The following is a 20,180-nucleotide window of genomic DNA, read 5'->3' on the forward strand; positions in this document are numbered from 1 at the left end:
CTCATTTATTCGTTTGTACTATAAATATTGATTGAATGCCTACTGAGAGCACAGGGCCCAGCATTCAGGGTATGGTTGTAAAACCAGTTTGGTATCTACTTACAGAGCTTACAGCCAAATGGGGCAACATATCCAACAAGTGATCACACAAATAACTATGTAGCTCATTTTAGTTGTGCAGTGTGGTAGGAGATAAAATTCTGGGTGCTATGAGAACATTAAATGCTGGGGAGAGCTGAGTAGTGAACTCAGGAGGAGAGTTCAGGAAAGGTCCCCCAGGGAAAAAGAATTCACAAACTGAGATCTGAAGACTGAGCAGGAGTGAGTCAGACCGAGGGAGGGGAAGACTAAAGGGGAGCATTCAAGACGGAAGGAATGTCCTTCTGCACCACAGAGCAGATGGTGTTTGGCTTCTTCCAGGATTTTCCTAATAGAGAGAGAAATCTTTTATTCTCCTCGTTGACCAAGAGGCTTTCAAGGAGGCATTGGTAAAGGTCTTAGCCCAGAAAATATACAATAAGTCAATAGTTTTTTTCTGTCAATAATTTTTTGACAGAATCTTTAGAGTTAAGCTTCCCAACGTCTGACTGAATTGTCTGAATTGTAACCTGAATTGTCTGTGATGGCTGTATCTTCAGCTGGCTACCAAGGCACATGTCCAGAGAGTCACACTGCCCTGGGGCTCAGAATATTCATTTGCATCTCATCTGTCCAGCTTTCAAATTGATAAAGAAGGCGAGTGGAATAGAACACATGCAATGGAGGCCTGACTCTAGATCCCCAGAAGAATCCAGATTCCATACCCTGATTTGCTGATGCGCTTCAACCCATCCACAGAGCTTCAACTAGACCCATTTACAAATGGCTCATCTATGCTGGATTATTCCTCAGTATGTAAGAATTGTTCTTTCATAATCCTAAGCATAAGGCTATCTTGATAATCAACTGTCTTTTGGGTATCTCTGTCTTGATATCCCACGGCCCCCTCAAACTCACTATCTATCATTCTTGCCTTCAAACCCACTCATCTTGCTGTCTTCTTCAATTTGGTTTAGAACCACAATGACTTGAGAATGCTGTGGTCATCTTCCTTAACATCTTCCTCTCTCACCTTCCACATCCATTGGTTACCAAGTCTTACTTATCAGTAATGCTTCTCTAGCCCTATGTTTCTCTCCAACCCCACTGCTTTCTCTTTAGTCTGGGTTATTTGCTGATCTTCCAGTTAGCACTCTATCAACCTATCTCCAGCCTGTCAGTATGCTGCCAAAAATCATCTTTCTTATTTTTTTTAAACTTTAAAAAATTTTTTAATTTATTTCTGAGAGAGAGATAGAGACAGCATGAGCAGGGGAGGGTCAGAGAGAGAGGGAGACACAGAATCCAAAGACCATCTCCAGGCTCTGAGCTAGCTGTCAGCACAGAGCCCGACAAGGGGCTCGAACCCATGAACCATGAGATTGTGACCTGAGCCGAAGTCGGACGCTTAACCGACTGAGCCACCCAGGTGCCCCAAAATCATCTTCTTAAAAAATAGCTGAAAAAGCCCTTATTGACTCCTCATTGCTTAGCAAACCAGAGATTCTCAAAGGGTGCAGAACCATCATCTGGGAACTTGTTAGAGATGCAAATTCTCAGGCTCCACCTCAGAGCTAAGGAAACAGTAAGTCGGGTGACAGGGCCCAGCAGTCAGTTCTAAGAAGACTTCTCAGTGATTTTTCTGAGACTAAAGTTGGGGGTGCCCAAGTAATCAAATATAAATTTCATAGCCTTTCCCACATGGCTTTGAATTATTTGGTCCCTGCATCTCATAGTCCTGAAATTCTTATTTCTATTTACTTTTCTCTATGTATGTCAGACCCCTTCACCATTACACACTTTTGTAAGCTATTCCTCTGCCTGGAATGTCCTTCTTCTCATTTTTCCTGGTCAAACTCCTACTCATCCCTAAGAGCCAGCTCAGAGGTCACCTCCTCAGTGAAGCCTTCCTCAACTGTCCCAAGCTTCATTTAGTTGCCTATTTTCTGGGTTCCTGTAGCCCATTTGTCGACAATTTAGTTACAAGATGTATCTGTAGATGTAGCTTTCAACATAGGGGATGAATTTCTATCAGATAATTAGAGGAGGTGCTGATGGAGAAGATGTGGAAATGATAAAGGGCAGTCAATGCTGCTATGCCCCATCCTTTCCACTCAATGTTCTTCTGGGAGGGATGACATCTCTTGTGCTGAGTCCATATGGTTGGACAGGGTGCACGACATCTTATAGACATTCCACAATTTAAAAAGAAAAAGATTGAATGAACAAAAGATATTTTGCCTTGGAAGGGAGGATGGGAGTTTCTACCTGAATTTGAAATTCCTATCTTCTATCTCTTTATAAAAGCCCCAGAGAAATAATACAGCAATGCTAATCTTTATACTTCAGGGAGAAGCCACAACCACCTTCTCCCCAGCACAGTGATTGTTCAGCTGCCGGATGGGGGAGGGAAGGTGTGGGGCAGGAGGGACACTCATGTTCCCCAATCTACTGAAATTCTCTGCTGCTGTGAGCTGATGTACTGAGTTTGGTAGCTTCCTCAGGTGGAGTGATTGTTGGGAATCTCTGCTGTATTTTACCCTTCAATCTCCCACACACTCCCTTTGTGCCAAGTGCATGCCATCCACCTCATGCCCCTCACCCCATTGCGATTCAGCCATAAGGGTCCCCTGAAGCACTCAGCATTTTCTCCATTACTGTGTTACTCACTCAGTGAAGAGCCTTGTGCCTCCAAAGTACACAGACCTTCGGGGTGCCTATCAGGGTACTTTCCCTTACTAGCTGTTCAGCCTTGGGCAAATGATAACTTTTTTTAACCAGTGTTCTCAACTGCATGAAAGAATTAAAACTACGAGGTGCACACAGTGTCTTACACAGAAGGATCAGTCAGTAAATGATCACCATTACTATAATTTATTCTTTGGTCCTTATCTTCCATCCCCTAAGCCCAGCACCAGCTTCCAGTGCTTTCCTACCAAATTGGAAAGTCCACAATTCCAGCTCCTTCTGTTTTGGCTGGTGGAGGCTGCCTGATGCCTTTTCTGTCTGTAAATCCTCAACCCTGATCAGCCTGTTTTCTAGCCCCAAGAGCGTTCATTTTCCATATGCTCCCCAGCTGGCTACCAGCTCAGTCTCCTAAAGGTTAAACTTGTGTTCCAGGGCATTCTTTTCCAGCATTACCTTCCCTTAAAAAAATGCAAATACATCAGTGGTTAGGATATCAAAGCAGCTACACACACACACACACACACACACACACGTGCGCGCGCAAACGCATGCATGCACACATGCCCACCCACCTCTCACTAGGCATCTCCTTGTGAAAAACTATCTAACTCTTTAGGCTGTATTTCACAATTTTCCAGTAAACTTTTATGCTTTCTTGCCACAGAGACTTCTAAATTGACAGGCAACGTCATTAACTGAACTCTGTAACAACTCCGCCAAACTCATCAGTGATAGATAGCCAGCTTCTAGAAGAGGCTTCTGATATCTTTGCCTTCTACTTCCTTGCTTCTCTGCACCCCTGGCCCCTACCACATGCACATCTGTGCTTGCTTGTTTCATTGGCCTTCTGTATACTGTAACCAAATACAGGCCACGATTGAAGGAAACAAATCCACTGCCCTTCAGAGCGTTTCTGACCTGCCTGGTGGTTCAGCTCTTCCCAGCTGGGCCAGCATCCATCTGGAACCAAAGACCCAGGGGTTCCGGTCAACACCGAGGTGCCTGCATTGCAGCTTGTTGTAAACATATGTGCCTTTTGAGACATCCACTCACCTGGTGTAACTTGAGAAGGCATGCATAAGGAGTCTGGGTCTCTTTAGATTAGGGGGTTAGGCTGAAGAAGGTTCCAGTCAAGAGAATCAGCCTGCAGTGGCTGTGGCTTGTCCTGGGTTTGTAGAACCCTGAGCACATGTGGGCCAGGGTTGAGGACAGTGTTGGGGGGCAGAGGCAAGGGTGGGGTTAGAGTGGAAGGAGGGACTGCTGTAGGCTATTGGCTATTCTCCAGGCTTCAGAACACCTTCCCTGGGGCTGAGCTGACCTGGAGTTCTGGGAGGCAAAGCCAAGCCTAACCGAGGACCTGGCATTGGATTTGAACACCCAGGGCCATCAAAGCTTGAAGTCTGGGGGATGCGTCTTCCTGGTGAAGCCAAACAAATCTCTAGGTAGGCATAAACTGACTACACAGATTTCATTTCTGAACACATGTTCAAAGGTGATAGAATAAATGCAGATGGTTCCTCCAAGCCTCAGAGGAGGGTTTTTACATTGACTAAATAAACTAAAAAGCACATATGAACACATATATGGGAAAGGGAACAACAAAGAAATTCTCAAAAATGCCAACCCTCATTGGATACAAGTGTGAAGGAGATGTGGCAAGAACAAGGCTGTCTCAAGAATTTGCAAGAAGGAACAAAATACACACTCATGAATATGGAAAAGCATGTAGATTGCTAGTAGTTCCACTAAGGAGGGTTAGGAATACCTTTCCTGGTGTGTCAACTGAAGATTCAAGGCCTGTCAAGAAGACTGGGCCAGGGGAACTAGGTAAATGTTACCCTGAAGCTTGCCTCCTGGGGGTTGGTGATTAATATACTTTAATCAGGGCTAATTCTCCACTGTGAAATTTGGAAAGTCCTGTCAGAATTCCAGGATGAGGACTCCTTCAAATCCCCCAATAGCTAATCATCATCACTGTCATCATCAGTAACACTTGGAGGGACTTATAAGCCAAGAACTGGATGATTTGATTATACTGCAAAACAGTCTTATGAATTAGGTGCTATCCTCATTTTACAGACCAAGAAATAACGGCTCAGAGAGGTTAAGCAACGTGTTCAAGTTCACACAGCCTGTAGATGGAGGCAGCCTGTAGACTTATGAGAGGGCAGAGTAAAGCCCCGACCAATGGCCAACAGAGCTTCTCACTGTCACCATCATTAAGAAAGTGAGGGCTGTCCAGTCTGGTCACTGCCCTCTGTGCGGGAGAATCTCATGATGCTGAAAGGCCCCATCAGGACAGGTGAGTTATCCATGGACACGCAGATGCTGGCAACAAAGCTCAGCTAAAGCCTGTTTTCTCCTATTTGGTGAAGTTCGTCACACTGCATCACATGCCTCCTTGTGTCATGAAGCTCCAATAGGAAAACAGGCAATAAGGGAGGATGAAGTCGAGTGTAGAGTTTTCCTGGAGCCAGATGCCAAGTCTCCTCTGTCGTAGAGATGAGTTTAACTTTGGAGCTATCTCAATGGCAAGTGTTGACGCTGTAGAGACAAGCCTCCCAGGAACCCTGAGGAAGGCTCCACCCTAGACCCATAAGCCCAACATGTTGATTTTGGCAGCACTTGAATGCCCTCGTATGCCAAAAAAGTTACTGAAATGGAACCAGGTAATGCTTCATTACTCTGCCACCCAGCACGAGGGAGGTAGAGCCATCCCAATGGCCCGAAGGCCAAAGTCCTTTCAGGAAAGTTTTCATCTCATCCTCAGGCTCACTTTCTCGCCAGAGCTGCCCTTAGCCCAGAAGCACACTGCTCCAGGCTCACTCTCGACGTGCAGGAAAACTCCTTCCACTAGAGCCCTGTTGTTTAGGGGCCATACCTTCCCAGGCTGGGGTCCCTGTCACCCAAGCCCATCTCCCCAGGCAGCCAGGCCCTCTAGACAGGCTCTACACCGACTTGGAATAGCAGCTCTAGAGGAGGAGAATTAGTTCCAGCCTGAGAACTGGGCTTGGCTCAATCATAAGACAGCCATGTGTCATGAAGCTTGCTCATGAAGCAGGAGCTATGAAAGGTTTCCATACAGGCAACTACACTCTTTTTCTCTAGGACTGTAATGTTCATTCTGAAATGCAAAGTGTCACACAGAAGGCAGGGCCAAGGGGGACTAGAGAAGAGGAAACAAGACTGTGTCCTCATTCAAGTTTGGATTTACCTCTTCGCTCTGCCACCTGCCTGCTCAATGACTGTGAGCAAGTTAAATCCTCTAGTCTCAGTGTCCCCACCTGTAAACTGGAGGTGGCAATGCCTGCCTCAAAGGGCTTGTGACAAAGGCAACAGTGTTTGCAAGTGCCTAGAAGAAGGTGGGCACAAGGCAAATTCCTCATGTCCTGCCTTTATATTTTGGGCATCTAGAATCAAGTGCAGTATAATGATGCCCTTAACCAAAGCCACTGCAATTTTCTGAGTCTGTTTCAAGAGGTTCATGACACATAAAGAACATATATTTTATTAGGCATGTGTTAGAGTGATCTCGGGGCATGGGCAACTCTAAACAGAGTACATGCGGGCCTTGAAGGCAGAGCAATGCAGGGAAGGCACAGAGCTGGGCCCCAGAGTGGGACAGCAGGTGTTTGTGCCTCGGACAAGATGGGAGACGAGAGTCCTTGGGTTCTAGCACCAGGAAGAAGGTCTGCTTCCCAGTGGGGAAAGGCTTGGGGGAACGACCTTGGAGGAAACTCCTCAAGACTACCTCTGTGGACTGATGTGGCCATCGCCATGGCGATCCCTCTAGGACATGGTAGCACGTTCTTCCATTTCAGAATGATGAATCCACCAAAAAAATGATACAGAGGAATATAAGAGCTAAGAAAGGAGAGGAAGGGAAGGAAGATGGAACTATGTCAAATGCCTACTCTTTGCTAGGAAGTCTACCATGGTTATTTAACTGACTCCTCTTGAAAGCCCTTTGAGTTAGCAACAATCCCCAAGTGACCTTCTGAGCTTAGGAAACACAGGCTTGGAGAGGCTGCAAAGCCTTGCGCCCAGTCACAAAGAAGTGAGGACCTGGGATGTGAACACAGGTCTGACTCCAAAGTGCAAGCATCTTCTAATTCCTCATGCAGCTCTGGGAGGGGCCTGAAGAGCAGCATGGAGGCCATGTGCCCAGAGGATCTCTGATGAGTAAGTTTGCTGTCGTATGTAGTTTATTCATGATCCATTTCAGCTTGCTTCTGGGTAACGGTACGTACAATTATTGTTACAAATAGTTAAAACATTTTTTCCTATATGCCTAAAAGATGAAAACCACTTACAGAAAGCAAAACAAAAGCCAAAGCCAAAAAACAAAAAAGAATCCAACCCTTAACCCCAAACCCCAAAACAACAAATGTGCTGAAAAGAAACTTCCAAAACTAAAATTGCCAGGTTTGTTATTCTAGTCCCGGGATCGTAATGTTGGAGCAAATCAAAATTCTAATTGGCAACAGTGACAGCGGAGAAAGGAGCGAGCAAGTCCTTGACAGTGAACTTGCTGGCCAGAATTAAGCGTGGAGCTCAAAGCTACCAGGTATCATTTCAATGGACATAATAATAGTGGATTTAATGAACTAATCGAACATGAAGTATACCAGAAGGGGGGTCATCACTGTGTCTACACACAACTCTGACAGCATCTGATTTTAACAAGTTTACTAAAACGACAGTCATGGCCTTGACAATACTGAATGCAGAATACTGGTGTACACAGATTTTACAGAGCGGCAGAGCGGCTCCTGAGAGCCGGGTCACAAAATTAGGTTTAACAGATGGGAGAGGCCTGAGGGAAGGCAAGCACACTGATTTTATTGAGAAAAAAGCTTATATACTGTAGGGTTGCTGAAGTTTAATAAATAAAGGTCAACTTATAATATATAAAAACAATATAAACATTTATATGCTACATGCATATCATATAATTTAAAGTAATAATTTATATATGGGGAGAGATGCCAATTTATGTTCTTCCGATTTTTCTCGACAAGGCACACACACAGGAGGTGTCTATCCGTATCCATCGCCAGCCTACAAGTTTATTGTTTTCTGACGTCAGTGCTCGGACGTAGGTTTGGGACGTTTTGCACTGAGAGTTCCAGTGTTTATCGTCAATTCCCCTGCAACCGTTTTTGACAGGCCTGGCTTCTTTACATCTCGTCTCATAAAAATACTGTTTGACGGGAGAGTTGCCGGTTTTGATCTCCCCCAGCACCGTGACCTGGTGTCCCCGAATGTCGATGGCCGATGACTTGTCGGTTACCCACAGGCTCTCGCTGTCGCATACCGAGTACTCACCTCGGTGACTCTTGTGCTCCGCGTACCTCTTCCTCCGCGACGTTCTGTTGGCCGCCACGGGGTTGCCTATGTAATCCTCCATGAGATACAAGGGAGGGGGCTCCAAAGGGGTGCTGTCACTCAGCAGGACCCGGGGTGAGCTGTAGCGTCTCTGTTGCCGCAGGAGTTCTGTGTCCATTGCAGTCACTGGCTGGAACTCCGACTTGGCCGGTTCTCCCTGCTCCGGCTTTGGGGGCGCCTCTGCTTTGGGCAGGGTGCTTTGGTAGTTTTCCTTAACGTCCACCATCTGCTTGGAGAGCTTGTTTTTCAAAATATCTGCCTGGATCAGCTTAATAATCAGGGAATTTAGCGAGTCTTCAGGCAAACTCCTTTGATCCATGTTGTTACCTTGGATGCCACGGAGATACGCGAGAAATATCACATAAAACAAGATGGACATCACCTTGTTCACCTGTAAGATCTGAAAAGGAAACACAGATGTTAGTAGCAGGCTGTGGCAGCTGAATCCGTGTCATTCTGGCTTGGGTAACCCTGTGAGAGAGCAAGGAAGAGCAGGGTGTCACCTTCCTAGGTGAGCACCCAGACTCCTCTCTGATGTCAGGCACCAGGGCTGTCAATTTCTTTCCTTGAGAAATACTGTCTCCATAAGAGTCCTCTGAATCTTTAAAGTACCTTTTTCCCTTCTACCTCTCAAATCTTTCCTCTAGCACTGGGGCTGTGTGATAGGGAAAGAAGTGTGTGTGTGTGTGTGTGTGTGTGTGTGTGTCTTGTGCAGGTGAAAGAAGAGAAGGAAAAATAATTTTTTTTAAACCAAATAAACCTGGGGTGCCTGGGTGGCTCAGTTGGTTAAGCATCCAACTTCGGCTCAGAGGATGATCTCACAGTTTGTGGTTTTGAGCCCCGCGTCGGGCTCTGTGTTGACAGCTCAGAGCCTGGAGCCTGCTTTGGATTCTGTGTCTCCCTCTGTCTCTGTCTTTCCCCCACTCATGCTCTATTTCTCTCTGTCTTGATAATAAATAAACATAAAAAAATTTATAAACCAAATAAACCAAAAACATGAGTGGTGAGGTCTACAGTATTGAAGAGTCAGCGCTCTCCCCAGGATCCAGGTTTCCAGGAACCTCAAAGGCAGAGGGAGGATGAGGTGAGCACTTTGGACTTGAGTTTCTGCTCTCTTTCCTAGACAGAAATCCCCGAAGGCATGTGCGTTCGATGTGTGCTCTTTCTGCGGCCCTCTGTTCTGTGTGGACAACATCCTGCCACTTCTTTAAACAACCCTTAACCATGAAAAGACCAGAGTCCACTGTACCTTGGCAAATTATGAAGAAATTGAATCTAAAAATTATAAAGGTGTGTTTACATTCTTTTAGCAACAGGAGCAGACTTGCAATTGTCTCAAGGAACAGAGCTCTACCACCCTTCCCCCACACCCAGTGAGCTTCTGGGCCTCTCAAAGGAAACCCCTGAGGCTGGGGTCAGGTCGGCTACCTGCACACTGCAGCCTCAGAGATGGGCTCATCCCTCGCCAGGCTGTGTCTGGTGGACCTGTTCTCTTGCCCTTGAAATGAACTTGTGGGCTGCTCCCCACTCTGTGAGAAGGTCTGGCTAAGCTCTCCAGTGGATATGCTTCAACAGGGTGCCCACCTGCTTCACAGAGACTCCCCCTTCACAAAGTGGGGGCCATGCCAGGGCACTGCTTGCAGAAGATGGTGACACAGCAACAACCAGCCCAAGTGAATGGCTGGACCTGCTCTGAACAGCAAGATTTCTTGTGAATTCATTTTTTTTTCTTGTTTGGTCTCTTAAGTTTCTAGTACAAAATGTTTCTTTTGGTGGTTGTATTTTAATTTTGCTATCTCCTTGTTTAAATGGCAATTTAACCCATCCACATTCTCCTTCCATTACCATAGCGGAACCTTTAGGCGAGGTTTCTGTTGGGCCCTTATGGAATTATAGGGCTGTCCTCAGGATACTTTTCTTTGGTTCTCCCTCAGCAGAGCAGAGCCCAGCTTTCCCGAAGGTCCGTGCTGCAAGGAGGCTCTTCAGGTGGGGAGGGCTGGCTGCAGGAGTGATCTCCACCTACACGCTGTGATCCACACCACCACCCTTGAGGTTTCCATCCCTTAGTTACCTTCGCTACCACCTCACTGGCCCCCAGGGCTTCGCGGTTTCCTCTTTAAGGCTCTAAGCATGGAAAATAAAAAGCCTTCTCTCGGTTCACCTTTGGTATTTGCAGAAAGACTTTACTAAATCCAGGGGGAAAACAGAAGGGAAATAAACAAGAGCGGCACAAGAAACAGAGAAGCAGCGCTGCTTACCAAGAGCCCGTGCCTGAGCTTGCCCATGCTAACTTGCTCCCGGGACTTCCAGACACAGGCTTTCTCCCATCTTGTCTGCCGCACTGCTCTCTCGTTCCCAAAGGCCAACAGCGCTGCAGGCACTTTGCTCCAGCTTCCTCCTCCTGGCCCTTGGCCCACCTCTCTGATAAGGGGACCATCTTCCTTCATGGGAACCACTCTTGTGGGACAACTGACTCCGTCAAGGTCAAAGCCGAGAGAAGGATTCTAGCTTTGCTGCCCACCCCTAGAGACTGCTCTAGGAATTGTATTAGCCTAGGAAAGTGGTTCCCACAGGATAACTGCTCTCCCTCCCACTCTGCATATAACTGACATTTCCTTCAATAGTGCAGGCCTGACAAATTGAAACTTGAGCACAAAATGAATGGCATACGTGCAGCTAGAATTGCATGCCCATTCCTCCCCACTCAAAATGGAATACAGCTGCAATAAAATAATTAGGGACTAAGAGTCTATCAAAAAACAATTTATTACATCCTCTCAAGGCCCAGCCACTGTAAGCTAAGAATGCATAGGATACCTGCTTGTGGGGAAATAGATCAAGTATGGCCAATGAGGGAGGTCCTAGAGGGAAGGAGAGTGGATGTGTAGATTATTAACAAGGTAATTTACAAAGGTGAACTGACAGGAAGCAAGGCCACCCAGTGGATGGCCTTGGAGTACAAAAGGAAGCCTCTTTATGAGTGGTACTTGAACACAGAACCAAAGTGTTGTAGGGGTAGAAGAGACCTATAAAGCAAGCATTTAATCTAAGTCCTGCATTTTATAGATGAAGAAAACCTAATTGCAATTGAAAGAGGAAGAGAAATGCACAGAGTAGAGGGGTTCTCTGCACTCCTGGCCCAGTGTCTCCTTTGGTCAGATTAGAGCAAGGCTCATACTCCCAGGCCCCAGCCCCGTTTACTCTTCTAAAAGCTGCCTGAACAAGCTTTAGGAGCTGTGTGCACGTGTCATTCCTCTCCCCTGGCACACTCTCATAACACCTCCTGTTGAAGTTATTCTCATTCTTCAGTGCCCACTTGGAAAGCTAACTTCTCTACAAGCCCCCCTCCTCCCCACACCAAAGTAGTAACTGCCACTTTCTTTGCAATCCCTCAGTGCGTTTTCCAATTGGTTGTGGTAGGAGGTATCCCAGGCCTCAGGGTACTCCATGGTTTCCTCACTAGATTCCCTCTCCTCCAAGGCCAGGTGCCCCTTCCCATCTGTGCTTCTCCCCAGCGTCCTTGCCATGGTCAATACGAGGGGATGATACCTGCGAATAAGTAGTGGGAGAAAAGCATTGGCAGGCTGGTAAGTGTTTCTAACTCACATGCAAGGCTGCATTAAAAACCCAGCAGGGTGGGGCACCTGGGTGGCTCAGTTGGTTAAGCATCCAACTTCAGCTCAGGTCATAATCTCACAGTCTGTGGGTTCGAGCCCTGCGTCGGGCTCTGTGCTGACAGCTCAGAGCCTGGAGCCTGCTTCAGATTCTGTGTCTCCCTCTCTCTCTCTGCCCCTCCCCCACTCACATTCTGTCTCTCTCTCTCTCTCAAAAAATAAATAAACATTTTAAAATGATTTTTTTAAAAAAAATCCAGCAGGGTTCCTGTGGCCTCCATCTTAATAATCTGCTTGTAGATTTTTTTATAGAGAGCAAGTCCAAGAATAGGGCTGATAGAACTCTCCAATACACAGATGTCTGAAGGAAATGGAGGCTTGGCGTGTGGTGGAGGGAGTCTTCTAAGGTTTGATTCCTCAGTTAATATCAGAGAGTAACATAGGACACCTGGTTCCTAAGTTCATTAAAATCATGTGGCTCGTGTATAATCAACATTATTGTGAGAGGTAAATAACAAAATCTATATGAAAGCACTGAGCACAGTATCTGGCATGCAGTGGTACACTGGAAATGTTAGTGGGACATGAACTTGAATTATCTGTGGCAGCACAGTCGCTGCATGCCTGTCCTCGACACACACATACAAGGTACCGAGCAGCTGGAGTCGGGAATTCCTTTTCCCCTGACAGCCCACAGCATTCTGCACCAACACAGAGCTCTCTCCCAAATGCCACCACTAGCAAGTGCTTGGATCTCAGACCAGCCACACTAGTTGTGGGAGAAGAAAAGATTTTTGCAAACTGGAAGCACAGAGAACAGGAAAATCACAAAAGCAAACAAGTACGGGAAGCTGTGAAGTGATGTCTGAATAAGCTGGGGGCAAGAAGAACCTAAATCTGAGCTCTGCCTCCTTCTGGTCACCAGAGCCTGCATTTTCTACCCAATCTTCTGGGGTGGGCTTTCCCCAGATGACTCGTTTTCTGGAGTGGGGAGTGAGGAAAGGAAGGCAGTGCTGGCTTGACCCAGGCATGGCACATCAGTGAATTTTTCAATTTAGAAGGATCTCTATTCTCTTTCAGTCACTGTAGTTAATAGAGTACAAGCATCCTATTGTATTATCATTGTCTGTATATGTCTTCTTGGATGAAGAGCCCATGTCCCCTTCATGTATGCATGCCTGTTGCCTAGCACAGGGCTGGACCACTGCAGAGTCTCCATGTCTTCTTGGTGAATGAATGCCTATCATGATCAAAACCTGCCCAACACACTGCTCGGTGGCCTGAGATCCTATATAGGTTTCTGCCAAGCCTGGTCTGGAAGCCACTCAACTCTGCCTTCTTTTCCCAAAGAAAATACGAGGCCTGGCTCTGAAGTAGGCCATGGTCCCCAGGCTCTTCTTGGCTATAATTGGAAAAAGACCTGTTAAAGACCTCAGTAAAACCCCTTTCCTACACTCTCCCCAGTGCCCATTTCCCCTGCTCAGAGTTTTCCAAGATCCTGACCAACTAGCAGATGCTATTTTCCTCACTTAGAAATGCTTTCCCACATATGGTGTTTTCTCAGTCCCTGGAGCAACATTCCTACAAGGTTTCACCATCCCTCAAAATACTCAAAAGAGAGCAATTTCTGATTCCTCCTTTCTGGCTCAGTTTACAACACACACACACACACACACACACACACACACACACACACACACACACAGAGGGTTTTTGGGCAAAGCAGCTGAAATGGAAAAGAGAGCTGGGTAGAGAGCCGTGGTGGGACAGGACCTGAGCCCACAGCCACCCATGTCTGTCACACACAAACACCTGAGGTGCTCTCCTTTGAGTTCCAATTTACCTTACCTGGACTAGCTTCCCAGCACACACGTCTCCTCCTAACCAAGCACCTAAAGACCTTGCTTGCTGCATACATGTGGAGTAAAATGTTAGCCTAGATGGAATGGGAACATTAGGAACAAAAATGCTAGATGCCAGGGGCCAACATACATTAAATCTTTAATCTCAGTAACAGTTCCTCTGAGCTATGTATGAACATTCCCCATTTCAAATGGGGAGATTGAGGCACAAGGCGGTGAGTAACCAGCTAACAAACGGCAGAGTCAGGATTAGATTGCAGTCTGGCTCTGGAATCGATGCTCTCAAGGATTATGCTATGTGGTCTGTCTGTCCCCGGCCTTAAACATTCCAGAGAGTTTATTTCCAGAGGAAGTTCAAGTTCCAAGGCTGGGCAGAGTTTCCAGGTGTTTGAGGTCACTGTTCTTATTTCCTCCTCCCCATATTCCCTATGAAAGTGTTCGCCATGAAAGTAAGCAAACTCTTGTTCCACTAGGGCCCAATTCACATCCAAGGTCAGTCCATCTGAGGGTCACCCATCTCTGCATAGGCCACATGCTGTAATGGACAGAGCACCAGACACACCAGCTCAAGCCCTGGCTTTGGCACCAGTGCTGCAAATCAGAATGACTTACAAACAAGGCATAGAGGTTATGTTCTAGCTATCTTCAGGGAGGAGGCATGAGATCAAATGTGCAGGCCCTTTTTAATTTGCCAAGTTTTTAATATGCAAATTCAAGACATTTCATTATTTCTGGTATAGCCACATCCTCTGGAAGCAAATGCATTTCTCTGGCTGGGTTAACAAGGACACTGTCCAGCTGTATCCAGAAGGGCCCAATTCTTTGGAGAATTTCTGAAGCTATGACATGGTCTCTGACTAATGCTGAGGGCTCAAAAGACTACATCCTGCCAGATAACCCTAATATCTTGTTCAGGGACTGGAAAGGGGGAGAGGTGGGAAAGTGATAGATTTAAAGTAGAATGACAAAAGGGAAAGGAATGTGGTGGAAATATAAAAGGCTGGCTAAGCTTGCTCCCCATATCTTCATTTCAAAATTAATTCAAATTGGCTTTGTTCTGAACCCAGGTCCTGGGGCCTGAAAATTAGTCAGTGGGGCCACATGAAGATGTACTGACCCATGACAAGGCTTGTTGCTGGAAGAGAGAGGGAGAGAGAGAGGGAGAAAGAGAGGGAGAGAGAGAGGGGAGGGAGGGAGAGAGAGAGAAAGAGAGAGAGAGAAAGAGAGAGAGAGAGAAAGAGAGAGAGAGAGAAAGAGAGAGAGAGAGATCCTGGTGAAGCCTCCGCTGGGGATTGGTCTGGTTTTGGTTAATCTCTTTATTAATGATCCGGAAGCAGGAGAGAGGAAAAAGTGGCAGATTAATTAAAACGCACAGATGACGCTCAAAGGGAAGGTGCTGCAAACACCGGTGAGGACAGACCAATTATTCCCCAGCACCCGTGGGGGTTGGCAACCTGGAAATAGCATGGTGAGATTCAAACTGGAAACACGTAGGTTAATTCACTGGGGGTAAGATGAATCCAAAACCAACAAGGGAGGAAAATGTTTGTAAAGGGATGAAGGGAAGGAGTGACTTGGAATGGCTACAAGGAGCAAATGAAAAATGAACTCACATGACCAGGGCTGTGAGGGTTTCCACAGCACCGTCTTCTCCTATAGCCCTACGTTCTTTTCTAAATCTCACCTCATACACTCTGAGCTCGCTTCTGGGGTGGTGGCAACTCTTCCATTCCCTGTCTCATGAAGCATAAAAATACATAAATTGAGCCTTAGGGAGGGCAAGAAATAGAGCCAAGATTGGAGAGCAAGTCTGCAAAAGATGCTGATGAGCATGGTCTGGGTTCCCCCAAATCGGAAGTGATCAGGGACCTGAGGAAGGAAGAGGCACCTCTCTGTGTTTCTCTTGGTGAGATCTCATTTGCGAGCCCCGATCCCTGGGCAGACCTACACCTACACAGTCAGAACAAGTGAAAGCAGGGGTCGGGATCTGGATTGCTCTCTTGTTCCTCTCGTTAGAACTTAGCAGAAGACCATGGGGCAAGGGAAGGGGAAAATAGTTACAAACAGAGAGGGAGGGAGGCAAACCACAAGAGACTCTTAAATACAGAGATCAAACTAAGGGTGGATGGGGGGTGGGTGGGAGAGAGGGGACAATGGGTGATGGGCATTGAGGAGGGCACTTGTTGGGATGAGCACTGGGTGTTGTATGTAAGCGATGAAACACGGGAATCTATCCCCAAAACCAAAAGCACACGTTACACACTGTCTGTTAGCCAATTTGACAATAAATTATATTTAAAAAAAAAAACAAAACAAAAAAACAACTTACTTAGACTCAGGGTTCTGAAATTGCCTGACATGGGCAACACTTGCCCCAAGATCTGGGTTAAGACAAGGTCTTCAACTTTCAGGAGATGCTGGCTCCCCAGTGGCAACAAGACACACAGCTTTCAGGGGAGGCACATTCCAGGATGAAACAAGACAAAATAGAGAACTTCAAAAGTCCTTTCCCTCAGAAATGAATCTCTGACACTGGTTGCTCTTGGAGGCCAGAATACGAGGAAGAGAGACTCCTGAACGGACAAGGAACCCATATTCAAAACCCAAACTCAATGCCCTGAGACGGAAGTTGAAAGCTGTGAGTTTGCTTTTGCACAGCTGTTGGAAGAGGAATTTTACATTATTCAGAGCATACTCTCCCCTCTGGCCCCAAGGCAGTGAAAGACGGAAGGTATGGCACATGTCAAAACAATGTGCATCAGCAGCTCCAAGAGCAAGGTAGTACAGTTATTCCCCAGGCCAAGGAACCCTCTGGCGTGGCCCCCGTCTTGGCAAGGAGATCTGAAAGGAGCATGGTATGCCAACACAAGCCCCAGGAAATCCAGATTTTCTCTATCCTTTGCATATGACAGAATCTCATTTCATGGCCAGAGGGTGGACAAGGAAGGATCTGCAGAGAAAATCTGAGTCAATCCAGCTACTGGCCATAATGGCATGTATTTATAAATTTAATTTTCTTTGTTCTGGGCACTAATACTCATTCACCACTGTACATAAAGGTGTGCATATGCAGGCTTTTGTGCGTGTGTGAGTATGCTGTAGCCCCTCAAGATGAGGATGGGGTACAGCCAGCCTATTTCCTAAATTATTGTATCCTTTAATATTGCAAGACATTTTGATTTTGGTTTTGCTTCCTGATCTGAGGAAACTCCATTTTCCAAGTGTAAAAACATGCAAGAGAAGGTTGCTTCAGTTACAGACAGTTGGCACTAAACTCTCAGAATCAGAGAATAACAGTCCAAGTCAACTTTTTGTTTTAGATTTATGCCTCGTGTTTGAATTGAGTTGATGTGTCAGACAATTGCATTACCTGCAAAGTGCTATACAGCTGTAAGTTAATATTATTACAAGGTAGGGGCTGCTGAGTAATTGATCTTCAATAATAAAAATAGGTAATAATGATGATGACAATGACGATGATAAATTATTTATCTTGTTCACCCGGCCAAGAATGGGTCTCAAAATGGCAGAAATAGAAGTTGGCTTCATCTTGAGAGCTGGAAGCTAAGGGAAATCCCAAAGCACGACTTCCATTCAACACTCCAGATGTCTCTTCCAAACCAAGACCACAGCTGACTTGGCAATACCCAAACCTTTGTGCATCAACAAGGGCAGCGGCAGCAAGACCAGGATCAACCCAAACCATAATGGTTTGGCCCCACAAGGACTTGGCTGCAGTGTGGTCAGATGGCAGCCTTTCTCCTCCAGGCTTGGCAATCGGGCCCATGTCAAATATAGCCTATGTCTCCCCCTCAGCCTCTCTGCTGGCCCCACAGCCAACCTCCTTTCAGGAGAATGAGGGATTGGCAAATAGTCGGTGGCTATCTTTGGTCTGGATTCGCTCTCCAGGAAACTGTGACGGCTGAAGATTGAGTGCATGGCTTCCTCTTACTTTCTGGGCACCTCTTCCCTCTGCTCACCCTGGCTGCCATCATTCACTTGAACACCCTGACAGACAAGGAAACCGAGGCAGGAGAGATGTCTATGTGATTTCCTGTGCCTCTGCTCGCCCCCTTGTGAAGGGATGCTGGAATGTGCACACAGGAAGAAAATCAATCTTCCACCAGAACTGGAGTGTGCAGTAGGCACTTCATAAACATTACAACTCCAATCCCAAACAGTCTACGGACTCTTTTTCTGGGCAGCTGGGTGAGACTGAAAACCATCCCAGAGCTTGTCCTCTGAAAACAATTTTGGCACCAATGTTCTGAACTCAAAGCTGTCTTTGATCACAGACACAGTTGTAATAATCGCTTGTAATAACAGCTAGCATTTACTGAGCCGTGCCATATGCTAGGGACTTTGTGGGACACTTTACATGGATTATCTCAATTAATCCTCACAAGACGATTATTATCCCCACTTTTCAGTTGAGGAAACTGAGGCTCAGAAGGATTAAGTCATTTTGTCTGGGATCACATATCAACTGAGAAGCCGTGCCAGGATGCAAATCCCTGTCAGTGTGACCTCACAGGTCTTACTTGTGGCCAGTACTGCATAATACCTCCCAATTCACTCCAGAAAGTCTAAGGCACCTGCCACTTGCTTGCTATGAACCAGGCAGTGAGTGCCACACTGGTATATTAAAGATTCTTTCCTTTTTAGAGAAAGGGACATCCAGGATAGGGCCTCCAAAATGTAAAGAGTACATTTCACAGTCTAAGCCTGGTGTCACCAATTCATCATAGTGGCTGAAAAACATATCTATGCCATGTGTGGCTAACCGGCTCATTTATACACTCCCTGGCTTCTCAATATGTAGAACACTTTTTTCCTCCTTCCTTATTTGATGGTAAAGAAGACCAAGAATCCAGGGATTTCTTTGGAAAACTGCTGGATTTTCAAAGGTGAGACAGATTGATTCTTTGGTTTTCTTTGTAGTATTATTCATGGTTGGCAAGCAGAAATAAAATAATGTGGACTCTTGGCACACACATTTCCTGCTCTGATTCATGAATAAAACCCAACTCTGCCACTAATGAGCTTTGTGTCAATAGGAGAATCATTACACATCTTTGGGTCTGAATTCCTGATGATATTTCTCCACAGGATGCTGCTGGTATTTGGGCAGGATAGTTATTCATTATTCAGTCTTGTCCCCCACACATGAAGCTCTGGCCCCCATCTACTAAATACCAATCATGTCCCCCCGTCATGGTGACAACTGAAAAAATGTACTCACACTTTCCGAATACCATCTGGGGAGGCTTTATCCCTCCTGGTTAAGAATCACATAACATAATGCTGGTAGACTGCAGAAGTGGTTCTTAACCATTTTTGGATCATTGACCCTTTTTAGAATGTGCTAAAAGCTAAAGCATCTTTCCCCTAAAAAACATGTTCACATAAAAGAACAAGTTTTCAAAAAACTTTCTAGGCATTTCAGACTCCCTGAAGTCTATCTAACCCAGAGGTCCACAGATCCTAGGTGAAGAATTATCGAACTAAAGGGTTTTACAGGTTCTTTTGGGCTAGAATACTCCATTCTTCTATTACCCTCTGCCAACCCTGAGCCTCATTACTGGTCTCATTTTCTGGTCCTCCCCATTATATGGAGCTAGGCACCAATATCCTAATCCACTAGGATTCTCATAGCATGGGAAGGTTATGGCAGGAGAGTGACCTGCCCCAAATGGAACAACAACATTAGTAGAAGAGCCAGAAATAGAACCCAGTTCTCCATGGTGTACCTGGGTGACTCAGTCAGTTAAGTGTCCGACTCTTGGTTTCAGCTCATGTCATGATCTCAACATCACGGTTCATGGGTTTGAGCATCACATCAGGCTCTACGCTGACAGTATAGAGCCTGCTTGGGATCCTCTCTCTCTCCTTCTCTGTCTGCCCCTCCCATTCTCTCTCTCTCGCTCGCTCTCTCTGTCTCAAAATCAATTTTAAAAAAGCTTAAAAAAATAGGTAAAGTTTAAAAAAAAAAAGAACCCAGCTCTTTAGAAGACCAGCCATGTGCTGCTTATCAGGAACCAACACAGGATAATGAATTTGAGAACACAAGGAGAGATCCTGTCCACAAGGATGCCACTGCCAGCGGGGCATCCTTGAGGGGTCAGAGGGGTCCCATGTGAGCTTGACCAGCATTGCATCTTTAACACTACACTGTGGGGGGCTCTGAGGTGTTTGTAGTCTGACCTAGCCAATGAGGTAGCCCATGGAAGTAGAATCTTTCCCTTCTTCTTCCTTCCTTTTACAAATATCTTGGTAGCATCGGCACCATCCACCATGTGATATCCACATTCCTCAAGGACTTCAGGATTTCATGTATTTTCCTTTCTGTGTGATCCTGCTATGACTCTGCATGACCTCACTTCCATCCTGGTGGCTTTTCCATCCCTTTGGTGTCCCTGTTTCTCAAGGTGCTTAAGACCAGTGCTCTCCATTATGTTTGAAAACTTCATGATATCTGGAGAGCTTCTCTGCATTCTAACCATCATTATGCTTCTCAGGATGCTACTGAGTGTGGCTGCACATTCTCTTG

General features: G+C 46.0%; 1 protein-coding gene across 1 annotated transcript in view; it reads right to left on the reverse strand.

Moving 5' to 3' along the window:
• Nucleotides 1–7,590: 7,590 nt before the first annotated feature.
• Nucleotides 7,591–20,180, reverse strand: part of NTF3 (neurotrophin 3) — a 67,316-nt gene continuing 54,726 nt past the window's right edge. The window contains exon 2 of the mRNA XM_077758983.1: nucleotides 7,591–8,554. Coding sequence (XP_077615109.1) covers nucleotides 7,760–8,554 — 795 coding nt within the window. The 3' untranslated portion in view covers nucleotides 7,591–7,759. The remainder of the gene's footprint in view (nucleotides 8,555–20,180) is intronic.

Source organism: Crocuta crocuta, unplaced genomic scaffold (assembly GCF_008692635.1).
Source record: "Crocuta crocuta isolate KB4526 unplaced genomic scaffold, BGI_CrCroc_1.0 scaffold72, whole genome shotgun sequence".
NCBI lineage: Eukaryota > Metazoa > Chordata > Mammalia > Carnivora > Hyaenidae > Crocuta > Crocuta crocuta.